Source organism: Carassius auratus, chromosome 15 (assembly GCF_003368295.1).
Source record: "Carassius auratus strain Wakin chromosome 15, ASM336829v1, whole genome shotgun sequence".
Lineage (NCBI taxonomy): Eukaryota > Metazoa > Chordata > Actinopteri > Cypriniformes > Cyprinidae > Carassius > Carassius auratus.
Genome location: NC_039257.1, coordinates 24,156,666 through 24,175,588, shown reverse-complemented (window position 1 = coordinate 24,175,588; position 18,923 = coordinate 24,156,666). Strand labels below are relative to the sequence as shown.

The 18,923-nt window shown below is 40.1% G+C and overlaps 3 protein-coding genes across 4 annotated transcripts in view; all 3 read right to left on the bottom strand.

The window, feature by feature from the left end:
* Positions 1-18,923, bottom strand: part of LOC113115415 (tyrosine-protein kinase receptor UFO-like) — a 1,029,470-nt gene that overhangs the window by 467,684 nt on the left and 542,863 nt on the right. The gene's annotated exons all lie outside the window — the stretch shown is intronic.
* cbln18 (cerebellin 18) lies at positions 1,547-6,854 on the bottom strand. The gene is made up of 5 exons (XM_026283017.1): positions 6,589-6,854; positions 5,106-5,208; positions 4,736-4,915; positions 4,520-4,651; positions 1,547-1,974 (listed from the first exon to the last, which is right to left on the bottom strand). Exons 2-5 carry the CDS (start codon positions 5,194-5,196, stop codon positions 1,670-1,672), a joined length of 708 nt encoding a protein of 235 aa, XP_026138802.1. The 5' UTR covers positions 5,197-5,208; positions 6,589-6,854; the 3' UTR covers positions 1,547-1,669.
* cbln20 (cerebellin 20) lies at positions 11,569-13,557 on the bottom strand. The gene is made up of 4 exons (XM_026283019.1): positions 13,298-13,557; positions 13,070-13,165; positions 12,831-12,971; positions 11,569-12,415 (listed from the first exon to the last, which is right to left on the bottom strand). Exons 1-4 carry the CDS (start codon positions 13,302-13,304, stop codon positions 11,988-11,990), a joined length of 672 nt encoding a protein of 223 aa, XP_026138804.1. The 5' UTR covers positions 13,305-13,557; the 3' UTR covers positions 11,569-11,987.

Genomic DNA, 18,923 nt, shown 5'->3' with positions numbered 1-18,923 from the left:
AAAAAAAAAAGAAGCTTGTTTTAGGCTCACACATACATCAAAGATTAGTGTAGGAATCTCAACAACGGTGACAAACAGCATATTCAGAAAAACAGAACAACTCTAAACATTAGAAAACAAACTACTAAAAGTAACATAAAAAACAAAAATATAATAGTAAGAATAAAGGAAATTACTGAAACAATTCTGCTAATAATTTATTCATGCCGCAGTGCATCATGGGAGTCATGGATGAATTTTGATAGGTGGCACCCAGAATGCACTGCAACATGCTTTTTGGATTTTCACCATTGTTGAGATTCACAGGTTGATTCTTGATGTTTGCATGTCTAACTAAAAGACTCTTTTGAAAGATTTTTGAGCAACTTTTAAGAAATTCCTCAGATTGTATTTAAAATGCTGGAAATATGTTGTTGAAGAATCACAGGACTGCAATAATCAACAATGTAACTTTAACTCAGTAATTCAGGAATAACAAGAGTCTTTGCTTGTCTATCAGTTTTATAACTTAGTTATAACTGACAATTAAAATCTGACTTTAACAATTTAGGGGTCAAGAGCCCAACTAAAGCAAACACTGATCACTATAATGGTGACACCATAAACATAGTGATTTTCATCTTTGTTGATTCTGCATGTTAACATCAGGACTCATCAATAATCGTCAATCATCACTCAATTAATCACTTAATTATCTCATTAACTTTAACTCAGCTTCAGTGTTAATTTAACACTCCTATTTTAACACTTTCACACTCTTGAGTGTGGTCTCACATGTACTCCCAGCAGAGTTAATTTCACTCAGATTTTTTTGCTGTGCACCTCAAGTAATGTAGAGTATTTACACTCAGATTGGTAATAATAAAATAATAATAAACAAATCAATTAAAGCTGTCTCCTTTCACTTCTGGGTTATGATTGAATTTGTGATGACAGAATTACACAACTGGATTCGGTTCGAGTGTCAAGCATGTTGACGCTGATAAATAGATTGAAAATATATATTACCTGCATTAAAGTTTTTGCAGGAAATAGATAATGCTGTGTAAAACACTGAGAGAGAGAGAGAGAGAGAGAGAGAGAGAGAGAGAGAGAGAGAGAGAGAGAGAGAATAGTGGTATATAGAATAATAAGGGAAATAAGTAACATTTCATAAACATTTGGGGTATCAATTTACTGAAAGCCTTTAAGTATAATGCATTATAAAATTAGCTTTAATACATTAAGTGTCCCTTGTAATGTACATTTTAATACATCACACAGTCTCATGAATCATTTTAACCACAATTAATTCATTATAACACTTATCAGTTCATTATTACACTATGCATTTTAGATTTGGTTATAATTATCTACGACAAGATATCATGTATTATAACACATATTATGAGTAATGCATTAGCCTTTAATAACCCTTTATAATGAATTATACATAAAGGCTTTAAGTAAAGCATTACCACATTTATGGTTTTATATTTTTATTCAGTAAATAAAAAGCTAGCATGTAAAAAGTTAACTAGAATGAATAACACCACAGGAATCTATTGAAGTCACCTTTATTCATAAAGCCATATACATGTTCATTTATTCATTTTTATGGCTCACACATGGACATCTGTTTTAATCTCTGATGAAGACTGGCGTGTATGTATGTACAGTTATTTCCCTCTCACTGCTCAGAGAAGGGGTAGACCAGGTATCCGCTGAAGGTGTTTTGGCCCTGGGTGTCTCCACACAGCTGTCTGCCTGACATCAGCTCCACATACACCTGACAGCCACGTCTGAGCTGCAGAAGAAGCGTCTGCGAGCTGCTGTCCTCCGAATCCTCACGGTTGTCTTCCCAGGACGAGGCTATCAGCTGGCCGTTCTTCATCAGCTGCATCTTCTGGTAGAGCCGCTGACCAGCGCTGCCAACGTTGGAGTACGCCGTGAAGGAGAAGGAGTACAGACCGGCGTGAGGAGCTGTGAATGTGCCTGTGAAGAATCAGGATCAGGATGATGTCTGTTTGAGAAGCTGGCTCTACGAGGACAACGTGAACTGGATGCAGTGCATAAATCTAAACAGAAAATTAGTTTGGCCTACACCCTTACAGTGCCTCGAATTGATTTTTGACCATTAATGGAGTGTGTAACACTAAGTTTTAAATCTGAAACTTCACCGTGTATAAAGTTATTGTCTCTCAAAAGAAAGCGTCGAGTCTGAATCATTAAAAAGAGTAGTTCTTAAAATGAATCCCAAGCCGTGTCATGTTGACATCAACATGAAACATTAGCATATTGCTCACCCACTTGATAATACATTCTTTGCCATTAACTCCTGGTTTTGGAGCAAAAAAAAGCCGTTTCCTTCTGTAATGCTGTACACAAAGCAGCACTGTGCTCACAAACGCTGCTTTACCAGGCATTACAGGCGAGATGAAATGAAACCAACCAATCATACACAGCAAAAAAATCCAGAGTGTAATTAGCTCTGCTGGGAGTACATGTGAGACCGCACTCAAGAGTGTGAAAGTGTTCAAATAGGAGTGTTAAATTAACACTGAAGCTGAGTTAAAGTTAATTAGATAATTAAGTGATTAATTGAGTGATGATTGACCATTATTGATGAAACCTGATGTTAACATGCAGAATCAACAAAGATGAAAATCACTATTTTTATGGTGTCACCATTATAGTGATCAGTGTTTAGTTGGGCTCTTGACCCCTAAAATGTTAAAGTCAGATTTTAATTGTCAGTTATAACTAAGTTATAAAACTGATGGACAAGCAAAGACTCTTGTTATTCCTGAATTACCGAGTTAAAGTTACATTGTTGATTATTGCAGCCCTGTGATTCTTCAACAACGTATTTCCAGCATTTTAAATACAATCTGAGGAATTTCTTAAAAGTTGTTTGCTCAAAAATCTTTCAAAAGAGTCTTTTAGTTAGACATGCAAACATCAAGAATCAGCCTGTGAATCTCAACAATGGTGAAAATCCAAAAAGCATGTTGCAGTGCATTCTGGGTGCCACCTATCAAAATTCATCCATGACTCCCATGATGCATTGCGGCATGAATAAATTATTAGCTGAATTGTTTCAGTAATTTCCTTTGTTCTTACTATTCTATTTTTGTTTTTTATATTACTTTTGGTAGTTTGTTTTTTAATGTTTTTCTGAATATGTGGTTTGTCCCCGTTGTTGAGATTCCTACACTAATCTTTGATGTATGTGTGTGCCTAAAACAAGCTTTTTTTTATTAGCAGAACAACTTTCAAAAAATCCTTTTAATTAGCGGGTACTGTACAATCAAAGGGTTGTTATAATCAATGAGGTCAATCAAATCTGTTTAGGCCTTGATTGTTGATTTTAGTGATTCAGGATTCAGGCCCATGTTATGATTTTTTTCTTGTCTGTTTGTTAAAATTCAGTTGTAACAGCCAAACCAAATCTCACTTTAAACTTGTAAGGCTCAAGAGCTCAACTAAACCAAACACTGACCACTATAATGGTGACATAAACATAGTGATTTTCATCTTTGTTGATTCTGCATGTTAACATCAGGTCTCGTCGATAATGGTCAATCATCACTCAATTAATCACTTAATTATCTAATTAACTTTAACTCAGCTTCAGTGTTAATTTAACACTCCTATTTTAACACTTTCACTCTTGAGTGTGGTCTCACATGTATTCCCAGCAGAGTTAATTCCACTCTGGATTTTTTGCTGTGTACCAATCACTACAGATTACAGTCACACCAAGAAGAGGATTGAAAAAAGGAATTGTTGAGCGAATCATTTGGGATTTCTTGAGCAAATAAGGTAATGCATATTATAAGACAATAGCCCTATTCGCACGGGATTCGTATTATCTTGGGACCTTGACGCACTTGATAAGCGAAGCCTGTGATTTTACTCAAATTTACTGACTTATCTCCTGGATACCTGGATGTCAAGACTTTAAGAGTCCCGTTCTATGGTCCGAAATCACATCATATGACCCCTTTAAGTAAAGCTCATGTTCCATTAAGATATTTTGTCCATTTCCTACCATAAATATATTAAAACTTCATTTTTGATTAATAACATGCATTGCTAAGAACTTAATTTGAACAACTTTAAAGATGATTTCCTCAATATTTTTTCTCCCTCAGATTCCAGATTTTCTAATAGTTGTATCTTGTCCTCCTAACAAACCAGACATCAATGGAAATCTCATTTTAAAAAATCTACACTTATGACTGGTTTTGTGGTCCTGGGTCACATATTAATAAGATATGTGTTATCAAAAATACTGTCATCAGTTTGAAAACAAAGCTTTCAGATGTTTTATGCATCATTTACATTTGGTTTGGAGTAGGTGCACATTTTGTGTACCAACTGAAAATTTCATAAATCCTATAATTTACATTAAAACAGCTTAACAAATCTGCAGCATTATATTCTCCTATTTTCCTCTCATTTCCTGATGCTCTGTTTTGTGACGATGACCTAAAGTATGAAGCAGCATTGGCGCAGTGTATTGTGGTCTGCTTACCCAACGCAGGATTGTAGCCATTGCCCTGATTGAGGGAGACAGACTGGTAAGAGATAGACACGTTGCTGGTAAACGGCCCAAGACATCCACTCATTGGAAGCATTGCCGCATTGAAGGCAATTTTGCATCCAGCTACAGAAAAGGAAAGAAAGCAAGGAAAATGTAACTCTTCAAGCTACATTTTTGAAATGATATGCAAATACGAGGCAACGATACCTGTGAGCTCCTCTATTTGGCTGTTCAGATGAGACAGTCCTTCCCATAAGCCAACCATACGCATGAACGTGGCCTCCTCCAGATCGAACAGAGGCTGTGCAGCACAACAGCAGCTCTGCTGTCTCCCGAAGGCACATTCACAGTCCCATCCGCCGCAGGGCAGCGACCCCGTGTAACTCACTGATGAGAGAATCAACCAAAACAATCTCAGAAAACAGTACACTGCCAGTCAAACGTTTTTGAACAGTAAGATTTTATTATTTATTTATTTTTCTAAAGAAGTCTCTTCAGCTCATCGAGCCTGCATTTATTTGATCCAAAATACATCATACATTCTGCATTCACATGAACAAATGATCAAGTTCTTCACCAGCAGTTTGGCGCAGGAGGTCAAAGGCAGCGGTAGCCTCCGCTCGCGAGAAGAGACCGAGAACCATCGCAACACACAGAGCAGTCTTCATCCTCAGCCGCCCCTAAGATACAGCTCATTTCAACTTTTACAGTTCACACCATAAACAAATAAACTTAGAAAATGAAGAAATGTTCTCCTCGAGGTCTGTACAGTGTTTCCAGACACTGTCCACATTGTCCTTCTTATCAGAGAAGTTTATATATATTATTACCAGCCTCCACAACCATTGGAGAGGGCTTGACGGTCAACGGCAGTCTTCATGATCAATTACATTATAGCCTTAATTTCATTGAATTGCTGTCAGAGTTAGTCATTGTTTGTGCATACCAAAGATCAGAAACTATATATATGATATATATCAAAGGACACACAACTAATTTAAATGAATCACTCTAGAATCTGTATCTAGAATAGCACTTCTGTATCAGTGGGTAAACAAGAACACATCCCTTTTAAAATCCCACTAAACTGAAATAGATCTTGAATGTCTTTAATACTTCACAAACTTTGTTTTTCAGTCCTGATTTTAATAGTTTTCTCATTAATGCAACAGTAAGTAAACATCGTTTTTTTTCCCTGGTGGACTGTTAAAAAATGCTGAATGCTAGGCTCCCCCAAAACCTGCAAAAAAATCAGCCAATCAGATTTCAACTTTTGTCTTTGTGAAAGCATTTCCAGTTTGAAGAATCAATGGAAGTCTGTTTAATTTCACAGTGTGACAAACAGAAATTTGTAGAAGTTGAAATACCTCACAATGACAGCATCAGGATAGTAATAATTTTAAAATCGTAAAAAAAGAACAAAAAAAGAAGCCCAGCTATGTTTACTGTGTTAGACTAACTGAGATTTGTCAACTGTTGTTCTCTTGTTGCTCTGCTTGCTTCCATTCTCATCATTAGTAAGTTGCTTTGGATAAAAGCGCCTGCTAAATAACTTAATGTAAAAGTAAATGTCATCACTACCAAAAGCAGGCTAAATACATCTGAACATAAACCAGATCTATGCGAGTTATCAATATAAAAACAAGTAAGTAACCGCCTCTTGTAAACATACTGTAATTGATATGTTTTGTATGTTGGTTTTCTATCTTGTAACTAAATGCCAACTAACTTTCATTAGAGTATTAGTAGACTGTTAGCTTAGGGTTAGTAGAATAAGTTGACATGTATTTACAAAGTTACTGGTAAAATATCCATCAAAATAAAGTGTTAGTTAATAAGCAGACAGTCACTAATACTCTAATGACTGCTAGATGACATGCATGTACAAAGTTACCTATAGTAAGCAGAATGTCTAGTGGACTATCAACATAAAGTGTTACCGAATTTTACATTTAATCAGATCAGTTTATGTAGCATGCCGCAAAGCTGTGTGTTAACAAATGTAAAAATACTTGAGTATTCTGTCCACTTTTCTTTGATAATATTTTTTAGATACTCACTGTGATGAAGATAACAGATCAGGTGCAGAAGAATTGAGTCAGTTAAAGACACAAACGCAGTTGTAAGTGGAGCTCTCTGAGCAGCTTTATGCAGTGGGTGGAGTTGCTCAGAGTGGATCAGCCTCTGAAGCATCTGATAAGAGAGAAGATGAGACACCACCTTCCCTTCAGTTGTCCCACTTCTATGAATGCATGAAAAGGTTATTTTGTTACTGAAACCCACAATAATATTTATCACCAGGACACTTTCAGCCCCTCGTGGACTGCAGATAATGATATCGTTCCGGCTGCTCTGTGATTTTTCACGTCATTTGAGTATTATTACTGAATGCAGCTAAATCTGAAGTCTCAATCTAGAGGTGGGAGCAGGATTTGGTTTCCTTATTCTCAGAAAAGGGTGCAGACTAGAGAAAGATCCAAATCTACAATCATTGTTTTTTAATGTTGTCCCAAAGCTTGAGAACAACTCCGCAATAGATATTATGTGAGATTGAAGTGATATATTATGTTTATATAATGCAACAGAGAGGAAGTTTGACTGTGTGATGGCTATCAAAGTTGTGAAAGATGAAACTCATCTTTGTGTATCTGCCACAAAGAAGAAGAAGAAAACTATCCTGAAGAGATAAAAGGCTAAAGCGGATTCTTCAAAGTGGATTTTAGATGCGTTTTTATGTGTTTTTTTGTATTACATTTCCACTTTTAAATGAATCATCGATAATCAGTGGTATACGTTTATCATAAATGTTACCATTTCATTTGTGAAAACTATTAAAATGTTGAAATAACTGTTATAAAGACAGCTTGTTTCAATGCTCCATAAAAAAATACACATTCTAACACATTAAAATAAAGCCATGTGTCATATGTTGACGTACCTTGTATGTGTATTTGAATGTGCTTCTTCTTTTAATATTTCACCAATTTTTACTTTAACACAATGTTAAACTCACATTACATTATAACATTGATTCAGTGATATTACCATCTTTTTTGTTAAAATATTAACGCTGTTTCGACATTACATGAGTGTGCAAAATTCATGTTTAATCATTAATTCAATGCAATAAGCACTGACACATCAACATTGACATGACGTTGTTTTAATGGTTTCTCGCTGTCTGGGAAAGGACAGGACAAAAAGTTGAGCAGGTGAGCTCTCTTATATATTTAAGTACAGAAACGAATTCCTATCTTCACCGTACAGTAAAATGTAAAAGCAAGTTTTCATAGGATTGTAAACCAGGCAAGAAAAACAGTTTTATACCTCAAAAACATGCAAGTTGGCAAATTATTATTTTTCTGGACATTATTTTAGTTTGAAAATAAATAAATAAACAAACAAATGCCTTTTAAAGGGTGATTCACAAAGTAAAATGCTTAAAGAAAAATTTGAAACAAAAGATTAAGGTACCAAACAGCAAAATACTTGAAAAGAGGACAAAAATGTGGACAGGTGATGTACAGATGGCATAAAAGCGATGATGGGAAGACAGCCGAAGCAGCATCAGATCCAGTGATCTGATCATGTTCACTTTTAATATTATATCCTGGTTTAACTCTATTTTTGTTAAATGTAAATGCAAGCTTTCAAGGACTGTAAACCCAGCAAACAATGTAAAAGACAATGGGCCTCTTTCAGAAGTTTATACAAAAGAAAGTTGAAAGGGAAGCATTTGATATTGATATGGATCCATTACATCCTGTCCATGCTTCTTTTCAATGGTTCCCATCTGGGAAATGGTTTACTGTAACCTTGTCTGTATAAGTACATGTTTCATTTATTACCAATATTCTCTTATATAAGACTTATCAAATGCTTTTAAGAATAGTTTTAACATATCATAGCTCAAAGCATGTCAACTTTCCAAAAATATTTCATGTCAGCTGCTGAAGTAGTACTGAACATTCAGTGTACTTGACACAAAATGTTGCAGAAAAAAAATATCTATAGTGCTTTGTACTATACAGATTGTTTTAAAGCAGTTTTACAGAGATAAACAGAGAAGCATTATTCAAAGATGCAAACAGAGGTCAGTGTAGTGTAGATCATCGGTTATAAAATGAGTAGAGTTCAGCTGTAAAGCAGCTCTGGAGTTATGTCATCATTCAGTTCAATCCAATAGAGTCAGTGAAGTCACATCAATAACACTGAATTTAGTGGCTAAACAAGCCAGAGACAACAGTGGCAAGGAAGCCAAACTCAACTGGTGAAAGAAATGGAGAAAAACCCTTGGGAGAAACCAGGCTCATCTGGCCAGATGAAACCAGCATGGTGAGGTTTAATTCCAGGCTGCAACACAAGTCAGACTGTGGACGGTCATCATTCAGAACATCCATCCCGTTCTTTCTGCTGGAAGATTGAATACATCACATGGTGAATGAATCGAAGCTGGACACAAAGTCTGTGCGGTCTTCCTGCTGCTGTTCAGGCTAATTGCAAAGCTGTGAAGGAAATACTCACTGAGGCTTTTGGACATATACAGTTTATGGATCACCTCATAGTTAGTTTATAAGCTAACTAAATGAAAGTTTGGAGGTGTATGCTGCATAGATTAGCAGGTAAAGTTGATGAGGAATTACTGGAGTATGAAATAAGGGACATGAGAATGGAACTGAAACACTTGGGTGATGAAAAGCAAAAAGTGAAAACCAGATTATATTCTAGAGCTATGAGTCTGAAAGGATGAGTGGAGTGAAGGCACTCTTGATCTTGTGGATTGTGTCAATGCTACTGTGGGAGCCATGGGTGCCAGTCTCTTGTATTTGTTGAAGCACAGAGAGAGGACCTTCCTGTACATAAGAGATCTCCTTTAAAATGGGCACTTTTGAAGACCAGTCGTGCCGCTGCATTTTGAAATGTTTGTAAAGGTTTGACTGTGCTTGATGGAATTCCAGCCAGAAGACCATTGCAGCAGTCCAGCCTAGAAATGATAAGGGCAAATGATTGTGCAGCATGCTCTCTTAGAAAGGGCTTGATCTTTGATATTGTGCAATGTTGTGCAACATTTTTGCAATGTGGTCTTTGAAGGCCAACTGGTCAACAAACATTACAACAAGAATTCTGACCAAACTTGAAAGAGTAATTGCTGTGGATGGAGAAAACATACTGTAGAGTTGGAGTGGCAGGAAAGACAAGAAGCTCAGTCTTTGCCAGGCTGTATGATGGGACCTAGAGATGTCGTGTATATGGAGAAAAGAAGGGGTCCAAGAACTGATCCCTGAGGAACCCCAGTGACAAGTTGATGTGCTTTGGATATCTCCCTTTGCCGGACCACACTGAAAGACCTACCATTGAGATAGGATTCAAACCAGCGAAGTGGCATCCCTGTGATGCCCAGTGATGAGAGGGTGGACAGGAGGATCTGACTATTCACAGTGTCAAAATCAGCAGATAGATCCAGCAGTATGAGAACTGATGGTTGGAATCAGCGTTTGCAATCCACAAGGCTTCAGTGACTGACAGTAGTGCAGTTTCATAATGAATGGCTACTTCTTAAACCTGATTGATTAATGCCCAGTTGGTTATTTTGTGGAAGAAATAATGATAACTGGTTGAAAACATCTTGTTCAAGTGCTTTCGCTATGAATGGAAGGAGAAAGACAGTGCAGTGGGGTTAAATGCAGTGGGGTCATGTCTGTGAGAAGAGATTTGTGGGAGAGATAGAAACTGAGGGAATTGTGTCTATAGGACAAGTTGTAGGATGGCTGGAGAGAAGTAGTTTAATACTTCTGCCTCAGTGAGCTGACAGAAGGAGGAGACAGGAGTTTTATTAGTGGATGTGGTTGGTTTGAGCTAAGAACTGACTGCTGAAGGTTTTAATTTTTTCTGTGAAGAATGTAACAGAATCATGAGCTGTTAAAGAGGAGGTGGAAGGGCACAGAGCAGGGAATTTAATGTTTTGAATTGATCATGGGTTTCTAAAATGCAGGTGTAGTCTGTTACATCCACCTCAAATATAAACTCTTTTAGAATAAAAATGTGCAAAGTTCTTTTACCTCTTTTAAACTCTGTTATCTCCAAAAAGATAATTTCATAATTAATATTTATATATCTTAAACAGACAGAATGGAGTAATATTTACATAAGAAGTATACCTACACTATGTTGACAACTGTTTTGATCGAGTATTCATCCAGTAGAGTATGTGTGAGATCAGGAGCTGATGTTGGACAAGAAGGCCTTGCTCACAATCTCCGTTCCAGTTCAGCCCAAAGGTGTTGGATTTGTTTGAGGTCAGATATCTGTGCATGCCAGTCAAGTTCTTCCACACCAGATTCATTCAACCATGTATTTGGTACATACTGGAATAGAAAAGGGCCTTCCCAAAACTTTCCCCAAAATGTGAAATCATACCATTGTCCAAAATGCATTGGTTTGTTCAAACAATAAGATTTCCCTTCACTGGAAGTAAGGGGCCAAGGCCAAACCCTGAAAAACAGCCTCTTACCATTAGCCCTCCTCTACCAAACGGTTTCTCCTGGCATCTGCCAAACCCAGACTCGCCTATCAGACTGCCAAACAGAGAAGCGTGAATCGTCACTCCACAGAGCAGGTTTCCACTGCTCCAGAGTCCAGTATCTGTGCTATTTACACACTCCATTCCACCCTTGGCATTATTCTTGGTGATGTGAGGCTTGCATATAGATGCTATGAAATCCCATTTCGTGAAGCGCCATTGCACAGCTTTTGTGCAAACCTACCATATGATTTAGTTCATAATCATAATTATAAACGAAAAATATATATTTATAATACTTTTTATTATTATTAAATGTGATGTAAAATGTCCTTTTAGCAATAAATCTAAACAGCTGGATAAACTTAAAAAAACTGAATCAGTATTAACACAGAATATATTCATATGGAAGAAACCATGTACTTCTGGAACATTACATCAATGTGATGTAAAATCATCTATATTTTAATGTCAGCTGAATCAATGCCTGTTGCTTTTGGGGTGAGATAATATAATATAGACATGAAGGCCAAGTGAATGTGTTTGAGTAGATCCAAATTTTTATTTCAGAACAAAAGCAGTATTTCTCAATATGTTCTTTGCATTAAAACTATTTTTTATTTATTACTTTAACCTCCCTTATTTTGTATTTAAACACTCAGTGTAGCTTAAAAGAAGTCATTTTAAAATATGTAAATGTGCAGGGTTTTGTGGAGAGAGAAATATATTCTGGGCAGAGACAGAAAGAGGTGTCTTTTAATGTTTTAAACCACAACATACCATTCTTGCACTACTGAAACTAAAAAAAAAGTACCATACAACAACATCAACTTTAAGTAACTGTTGCATACTTAGTATTGTATTTTATACTTTTTTGTGTAATGCATAGTATACATTGTGTAGTAAGTAATTTCAAACACAGTAGTAGTTATCTCTATATTAATCAGTTGCATAGAGCAGGAACCCAGTGAAAGTATTGTAGTGGTTGTTATTGTCACACAGGAAGCAGCCGGCTGGAAGAGCAACATCCACCCTGTCTCCTGCATGCAGCTGAACTACTAGCAGAGCGCTAGTGCTGTCCTCCTGGTCTTGAAGGTTGTTCTCACTTGGTGATGCAATAGTGCGCCCATTCAGTCGGAGTCGAGCACAAGCAGCCAATTGGGCTCCAGGAGTGCCAGCATCACTATAAACCGTTAGTGCCAGGCTGTAAACACCAGAACGTGGTGCTACAAAAGCACCAGTGTCGGTACTGTAGCCATCTCCCAAGTTAACAAATATGCTGCTATACTTCACTACAGAGTCTTCACGATTGGGGCCAACGCAGAGGCGCGTGTCAGTAAGAGCCACAGAGAAGGCACTGCGACTAGCTGTGCAATAAGAAAAGGGAAAGAGATTAAATGTTTTGCACTTTCTGAAGGACATAGTAGTGCTGAGAAGATAGTAGAGAAAAGTTAATGTTTTAGGTTGGTTTCACGTTTTGAACGTTTTTTGTGTCTTGTATTCTGTTGGCTGTGTCAGCCAACACTCCAACTTTGCTCTATGGTTATAGATTGTTAAATAGATCTAACATATGCAATGCTAATCACAATTCAATAAGCAAATAGATAAAACCAATTGTAATTCAGCATGTAAAATAATGATTCCATCACTGTCAGCTACGCTATGAATCTTATAATAAATGCTAAAAGGAAAATTTCAAACCAAAATCTTTTAAAGGGTATTTTATCTAAATTAAGTGCAAGAAAAAGGGCAAACAAAATATCTACTGTACAAATGTCTCACCACGAATATTGTTTAACACTGACTGAGCTCTCTCCAAGTTCTTCTGTAGTTCATCTAATGTCATGTTGAAAAACATCTCGAGCTTCCACAGCTGCTTCTGCATCAGGCAGCACCCGCAAGATGCCACATCAGTCAGACACGCTTTAGAGGCAAAGAGACATTTCATTATCCTGATGCCTGAATTATTGTTTAAGGGGTTTTTATGACCTTTATTATTTTTGTTATTTTCTTTTAGTCACCGTTCTCGCTGGGATCAACTTGGCTGTCGTTGCCACTCCAAGAAAAAACCCTATCTTGTCCAAGTGCACATCCCAAGAGACTTAAGATTACAAGTGCTAAAACATGTAAAAGAAAGTTATGTAAACCCAGGCAATCCTGTACATAAAACACATTTATTTACATGTATATACAGGTTGAACACTGTAATTTAATTTTATTAATTTAATTTTAAAAAAAATTAGTCTCACCCCTCATTGCTGCTGATGTCTTTCAACTGTAGTCTGAGGAAGATGTGTTAACATCAACTTGAGCAATCCGGACTATAAAGTCTAGGCAGACCCCACCTCTTGCCTTTCACAAGGAATGGCATGGGCAGGGCCTTTTGTGTGCATTTTTATCATGCAACACAGTGCTGAATATAGGGCGACTATTGTTATTCAGCTAAAGCACATCATGTTGTTCCCATGGTTGTTTTCTCTAGGGTACTACTGACACTTATCTTTCTTCATCAGCTAAGCATTGAACTGTAACAACAACAAAAGGAAAAATACCTTAATGATCACTTGCAGTCTGAGCATGAAATAATGGATTTTGACTTCTCACCTAAGGTAAATTATAAACAATGAAAGATGTTTCAAACAATTCAGAGAAAATCTAAGTTTGACATTTCCTCAATAAAACTGCAATAGATTGTACAAATAATTTTTGAGCTTAATTTAATTTAACTTAATTTTTCTCTTAAAATGTCACTTTGCCGCATGTGTGGTGGGCCTATTGATTTCTCGGACGCACACAAGCAGTGTGTGCTGTGCCTGGGTCAGGCTCACACAGAGGCGGCATTCGAAGGATCCTTGGTGAAAGGCTGGCCATTACCCGTAATCGTGGCCCTGTATCTCCTGTTTCTCCCCCCTCCGCCGCCGCCCACGCCATCCTCATGTGGAAGATCCCCTCTTATACTGTGAGGCCAGTTACTGCTCTCCACTAGAAGCGCGGGAAATGGTCTCGTTTGAATATGACGAGGACGACGGCATATTTACAAATGCCTCCGACCTGGGAGAGTAGTCCGGAGCACCGTCTGAAGCCGCCCACGCTTTGCTGGATGTGGAGCTTATGGCAATCCTCACGGAGGTGGTGGCAAATATGGAATTGGAGTGGACAGCCCCCAAGGAGCTGCCATCTAAGAGATGGATGGACCTTCCTTGGTGTGGGCCGTAAGGCTGAAGCCCCGCAGAGACCCGCACCCTTTTTCTCTGAGGTCCACGAGGGGCTCACCCAGTCATGGCAGTCCCCTTACTCAGCCCGAGCCCATGCACAGGGGACCCAGCTGCTGAAGACGGTGGAAGGGGGGGAGAAATTAGGGGATGCATGACTGCCTCCCTTCGAGGATGCTATCGCGGCCTACCTGACGTCTTCTCCAGGCTGGAAGACCACCTCTTTGCCTTCTAGACCATGTCGAGCTACTGCTCACATCACCGAAAAGGCATACATTTCTGCTGGACATGCAGCATATGCCCTCCACATGATGGCAATCCTGCAGGTCTTCCAAACTCGGCTGCTGGTGTCCCTGGACGAGGGAAGCCTGGACCCAGAGTCACTCAGGAAGCTGCGCATGGCGGCGGATTTTGCTCTCCTGGCATCAAATAAGGTTGCACAGGGAATCGGCCGCAATATGAGCAGCCTTGTTGTCCTGCATCGCCATCTGTGGCTGACACTGTCTGGCATTCACGATGCCGAAAAGAGGTAGTTCCTGGATGTGACGGTGAGCCCCACCGGTCTTTTCGGTTTTATGGTGGAGTCTTTGTCGGAGAAATATGCCGAAAATGTCAAGCAGTCTACGATGATGCCTCATCTCCTGCCGAAACAGTCTCAAGCCCCTCCTGCAGCGAGGTCCAGGTCCTCTTCAGCGCAGCCCCTGGCGGGATATACCAGGCGCATGTTCCAGAGCGTGGTAGAGTGTTGTGAGCCAGAGCCACTGTTCTGCCAGAGTCAGTCCAGGAAGCCTCAATTTGGTACTAAACCGGCATCTAGCAGCCAAGGGCGCCCGGCGGGCAAGAAGGAGCAGTGTTTCTGATGGTCGTGCCAGGGGGAAGAGAGTGTGGGACGTGTTCCTCGGACCCGCAGTGAAGAGGGCGTGTTCCCGCCCAGAGTTCATCAACAATGTAAATGTTAATTTATCAATGTCAATGAAACCACTGTGTTCTGTTTCAATAAACATGCATTACATGCCTAAGCAAAAGAGCTTTCTTCCTTCCTCTACTATTACCCGTGACATAAGCGAAGCCTCTCCCCCGAGAGATGCTTCGCAAAGCGTAAGCTCGGGGAGACCCAAGAAGGTGGCTTATTATGTTCCCGTGCAAGAAGCCGCAGACGAGTCACCTACCATTCATATAGCGGTCAATCCTTCCCCGGTGGCTTGCGCGCTGCCCCCGCCGCAGCATGCGTTAATGCTCCCTGTATCGAGATATCTCAGCACATGGTCGATGCTCCCGGCAACATCTTATTGGGTGATCAACATGAAAAAACGCAGCTATACGCTCCTGTTCACTCACAGACCACCCTGCTTCGGCAGTGTGATTATGACAAGTATCAAAACCGAGCGCCCCAATACTACGGGCAGAAATCTCCTCTCTCCTGGCCAAACAAGTAGTAGAGATAGTGCCCCATGAGCGGAGAAATTCTGGTTTCTACAGCCCTTATTTTCTAGTTCCGAAAAAGGACGGAGGTATGCGCCCCATCTTAGACCTGAGATTAATGAACAAAGAGCTTGTGAAACGCACGTTCAAGATGATAGCTGTGAAGCAGATCCTCGAGCACATTCAGCCCGACGATTACTTCTTTACAGTGGATCTGAAGGATGCATACTTCCACATCCAGACAGCCCCACATCACAGGCGCTTCCTGCGTTTTGCATTCGAGGGTGTGGCATACCAGTTCAAAGTGTTGCCATTTGGGCTCACTTTGGCTCCCCGCATATTTACAATATGAATGAATACAGCGCTTAGTGGAATGCGCATACTGAACTGTCTCGATGACTGGTTAGTCATTACGCAGTCTACACAGACTATTTGCCCACTTGACAGGTTTGGGGCTGTCTGTGAACCTTCAGAATAGCACACTGCAGCCGTGCCAATCTATTAAATTCCTTGGTATGATACTGGACTCGCGCACTATGATCACGAAGCTGTCTGAGCCGAGAATCCAGTCGATTCACAATACACTAGCCCTCTTCACTCAAGGCTGAGCTATCCCCTTAAGAACATTTCAGAGGTTATTCGGTCTGATGGCGGAGATCTGATGGAGAGCGGGAACGGAACGCCTTATCATAACGCCGTCATGTCTCGAGACTCTGGCGCCTTGGTTCAGCACGACCATATTCAAGCAGGCTGCTGCTATGGGCAGAGTGGACAGACATGTAGTGGTCATTACGGATGCATCACTATCAGGCTGAGGAGCCCTATGCGATGATAGACCAGCATTCGGTACGTGGGCAGGGGAACAGATGCGCTGGTATATAAACTGCCTTTGAGATGGAAGCGGTTCATCTAGCGCTGTAGAATTTCCTTCCGTTCATGAAAGTGGTGGCATACATCAATCGCATCAGTCTAGCGACCTTAAAGTGCTATCATTTAAGATGGCGCTATTGCTCCTGCTAGCTTGTGGGAAACAAGTGGGGGACTTGCATGTCCTGTCAGTGAACAGCAAGTGTATGCAGTTTGGACCGGACGACTGAATGGTCAGACTTTTACCCAAACGCTATTCGCCTAAAGTGCTCAACCCCGTTCAGAGCTCAGATAGTTACAATTCAAGCATTTTGCCCCAAAGAGGCCAGTAATATGTCTCAGAAGTGCGCTTAGTGCCCCATGCGTGCTCTGCGTGCTTATGTGAACAGAACTAGCCAGTTTTGAACTTCAGAGCAGTTTTTCATCTGCTATGTGGGTGCCAAGAAGGGCAGCGCACTGTCAAAGCCGAGGCTATTACACTGGATAGTGGAGGCTGTGTGACTGGCTTATGCTTCCCCGGGAACCACCTGCCTAATCGGGGTGCATGCCCACTCCACAAGGAGGTGTGTGCCCTATCCATGGTTTCGACCAGGTCCTATAGACAACGCAAGTTATTTAAGTAAAAGCTGCGGTTGATGTATTCTTAGCTATCTAATGTGGCCCCCTTATTATGCCCACATTATAAGCTGGCAGTGTATTTACAAGCACCAGCATACTGCTGCATTTTCCCCGATATCACACCAGTGTTGCTTATCTGGGTGCAAGCGATTACGATGGTGTAAGAGCCAAGAGGTGTTTCAACTACATCTGGTACTCGACCTAGAGCTAACGCGCTGTAAGAATTAGTGCTTATGCTTAACTGTGGCTCGATGCGAGCTGGGCCGGATAGTTTTTCCAACACGGCGGGGGTTTTATTGTTCCCCATACTAATGTTGAGACTCCGACTTGATAAGGGAATGTCTCTGGTTACTCACATAACCTTAGTTCCCTGAGTGTGGAAAGCTTTCCAGCCTCATAGCTCTCGTTCAATTGAAGATTCTGAGGTTTTTTGGCCCCCACCGTCACCTATATTGAGGACTGTCAGCCAGTCAGGTGAGGGCTGGGGCGCCATTGGCTATTTGCAAGCAAAAAAGTTACTTAATCAGACTTCATAATTTTGAGGAAATTGATTTCCCCATACCTAATGTCTCATTCCCTCCTCTCAGGGAACTAAGTTTACATGAGTAACCGGAGGCGTTACTTGCTTTAATGGTGGATGTATGTCTATCTTTGATTGCAGGTGAGGACATTTTCGAGCTGGAGGCCGTGAAAAAAGATTTGCGACCTGGAGGTGAGGCAGGCCGAGTTGAGAGAGTGGAGAGCTGCGCTGGAAACCTCCCAGGCTGATGCTCACAACTCTGGGGTAAGTATACAACGCGCTGCTAACAGTTCCACTACTTCTACTCCTTGTGTTTCTCTGCACCCAGCCTCACCGACGACTTCTCCTCCTGTCTTCGAGACCTCCACCCAGAACCGCTTCGCTCCCCTTCGTGAGACAGGACGTGACGCTGTGATCATCAGAGTCTCCATTGTCCAACACGTCCATGCTACGCTAGCCGAAGGTCAATGTTTCTGCGCAGATACCCGCGATCCTGAAGAGCCCCAGAGTGGTCGTACTTCATGCCGGGGTTAACAACACCATGCTGCGGCAGACAGAGACACTGAATAGGGAACCAGTTCTCAAATAACTACTATGATGACTTTTGTTGTCCCCGATTAAATGATAGAAGTACTTGTGCTGTCCAATCTATTAAGACTCTGTCTGTTCCCCAAATAATGGGGTCAAATATACATTTAATGTAGGATCTAAAAAAATATTATTATGATTAAACCAGAAACATTAAACATTAAATGAACAAAAACTATTTTTAAAGTTTGGGCTCATAAACATTAGATCACTCACACCCAAAGCAATAATTGTAAATTAAATGATCACAGATAATAGTTTTGGTGTATTCTGCTTGACTGAAACCTGGCTAAAACCAAATGATTATATTGGTCTAAATGAGTCAACTCAACCAAACTACTGTTATAAGCATGAGCCCTGTCAGACTGGTCGTGGCGGAGGTGTTGCAACAATAAATAGTGATATTCTCAATGTTACCCAGAAAACAGGATACAGGTTTGACTCATTCGAAATACTTCTGCTTAATGTTACACTGTCAGATATGCAAAAGAAATCTATTCTGTCTCTTGCTCTGGCTACTGTGTATAGACCACCAGGGCCGTAAACAGAATTTTCTAAAAGAGTTTGCAGATTTCCTCTCAGACCTTGTTGGTTACAGTTGATAAATGCTAATCGTCTGAGATTTTAATATAAACGTAGATAATACAA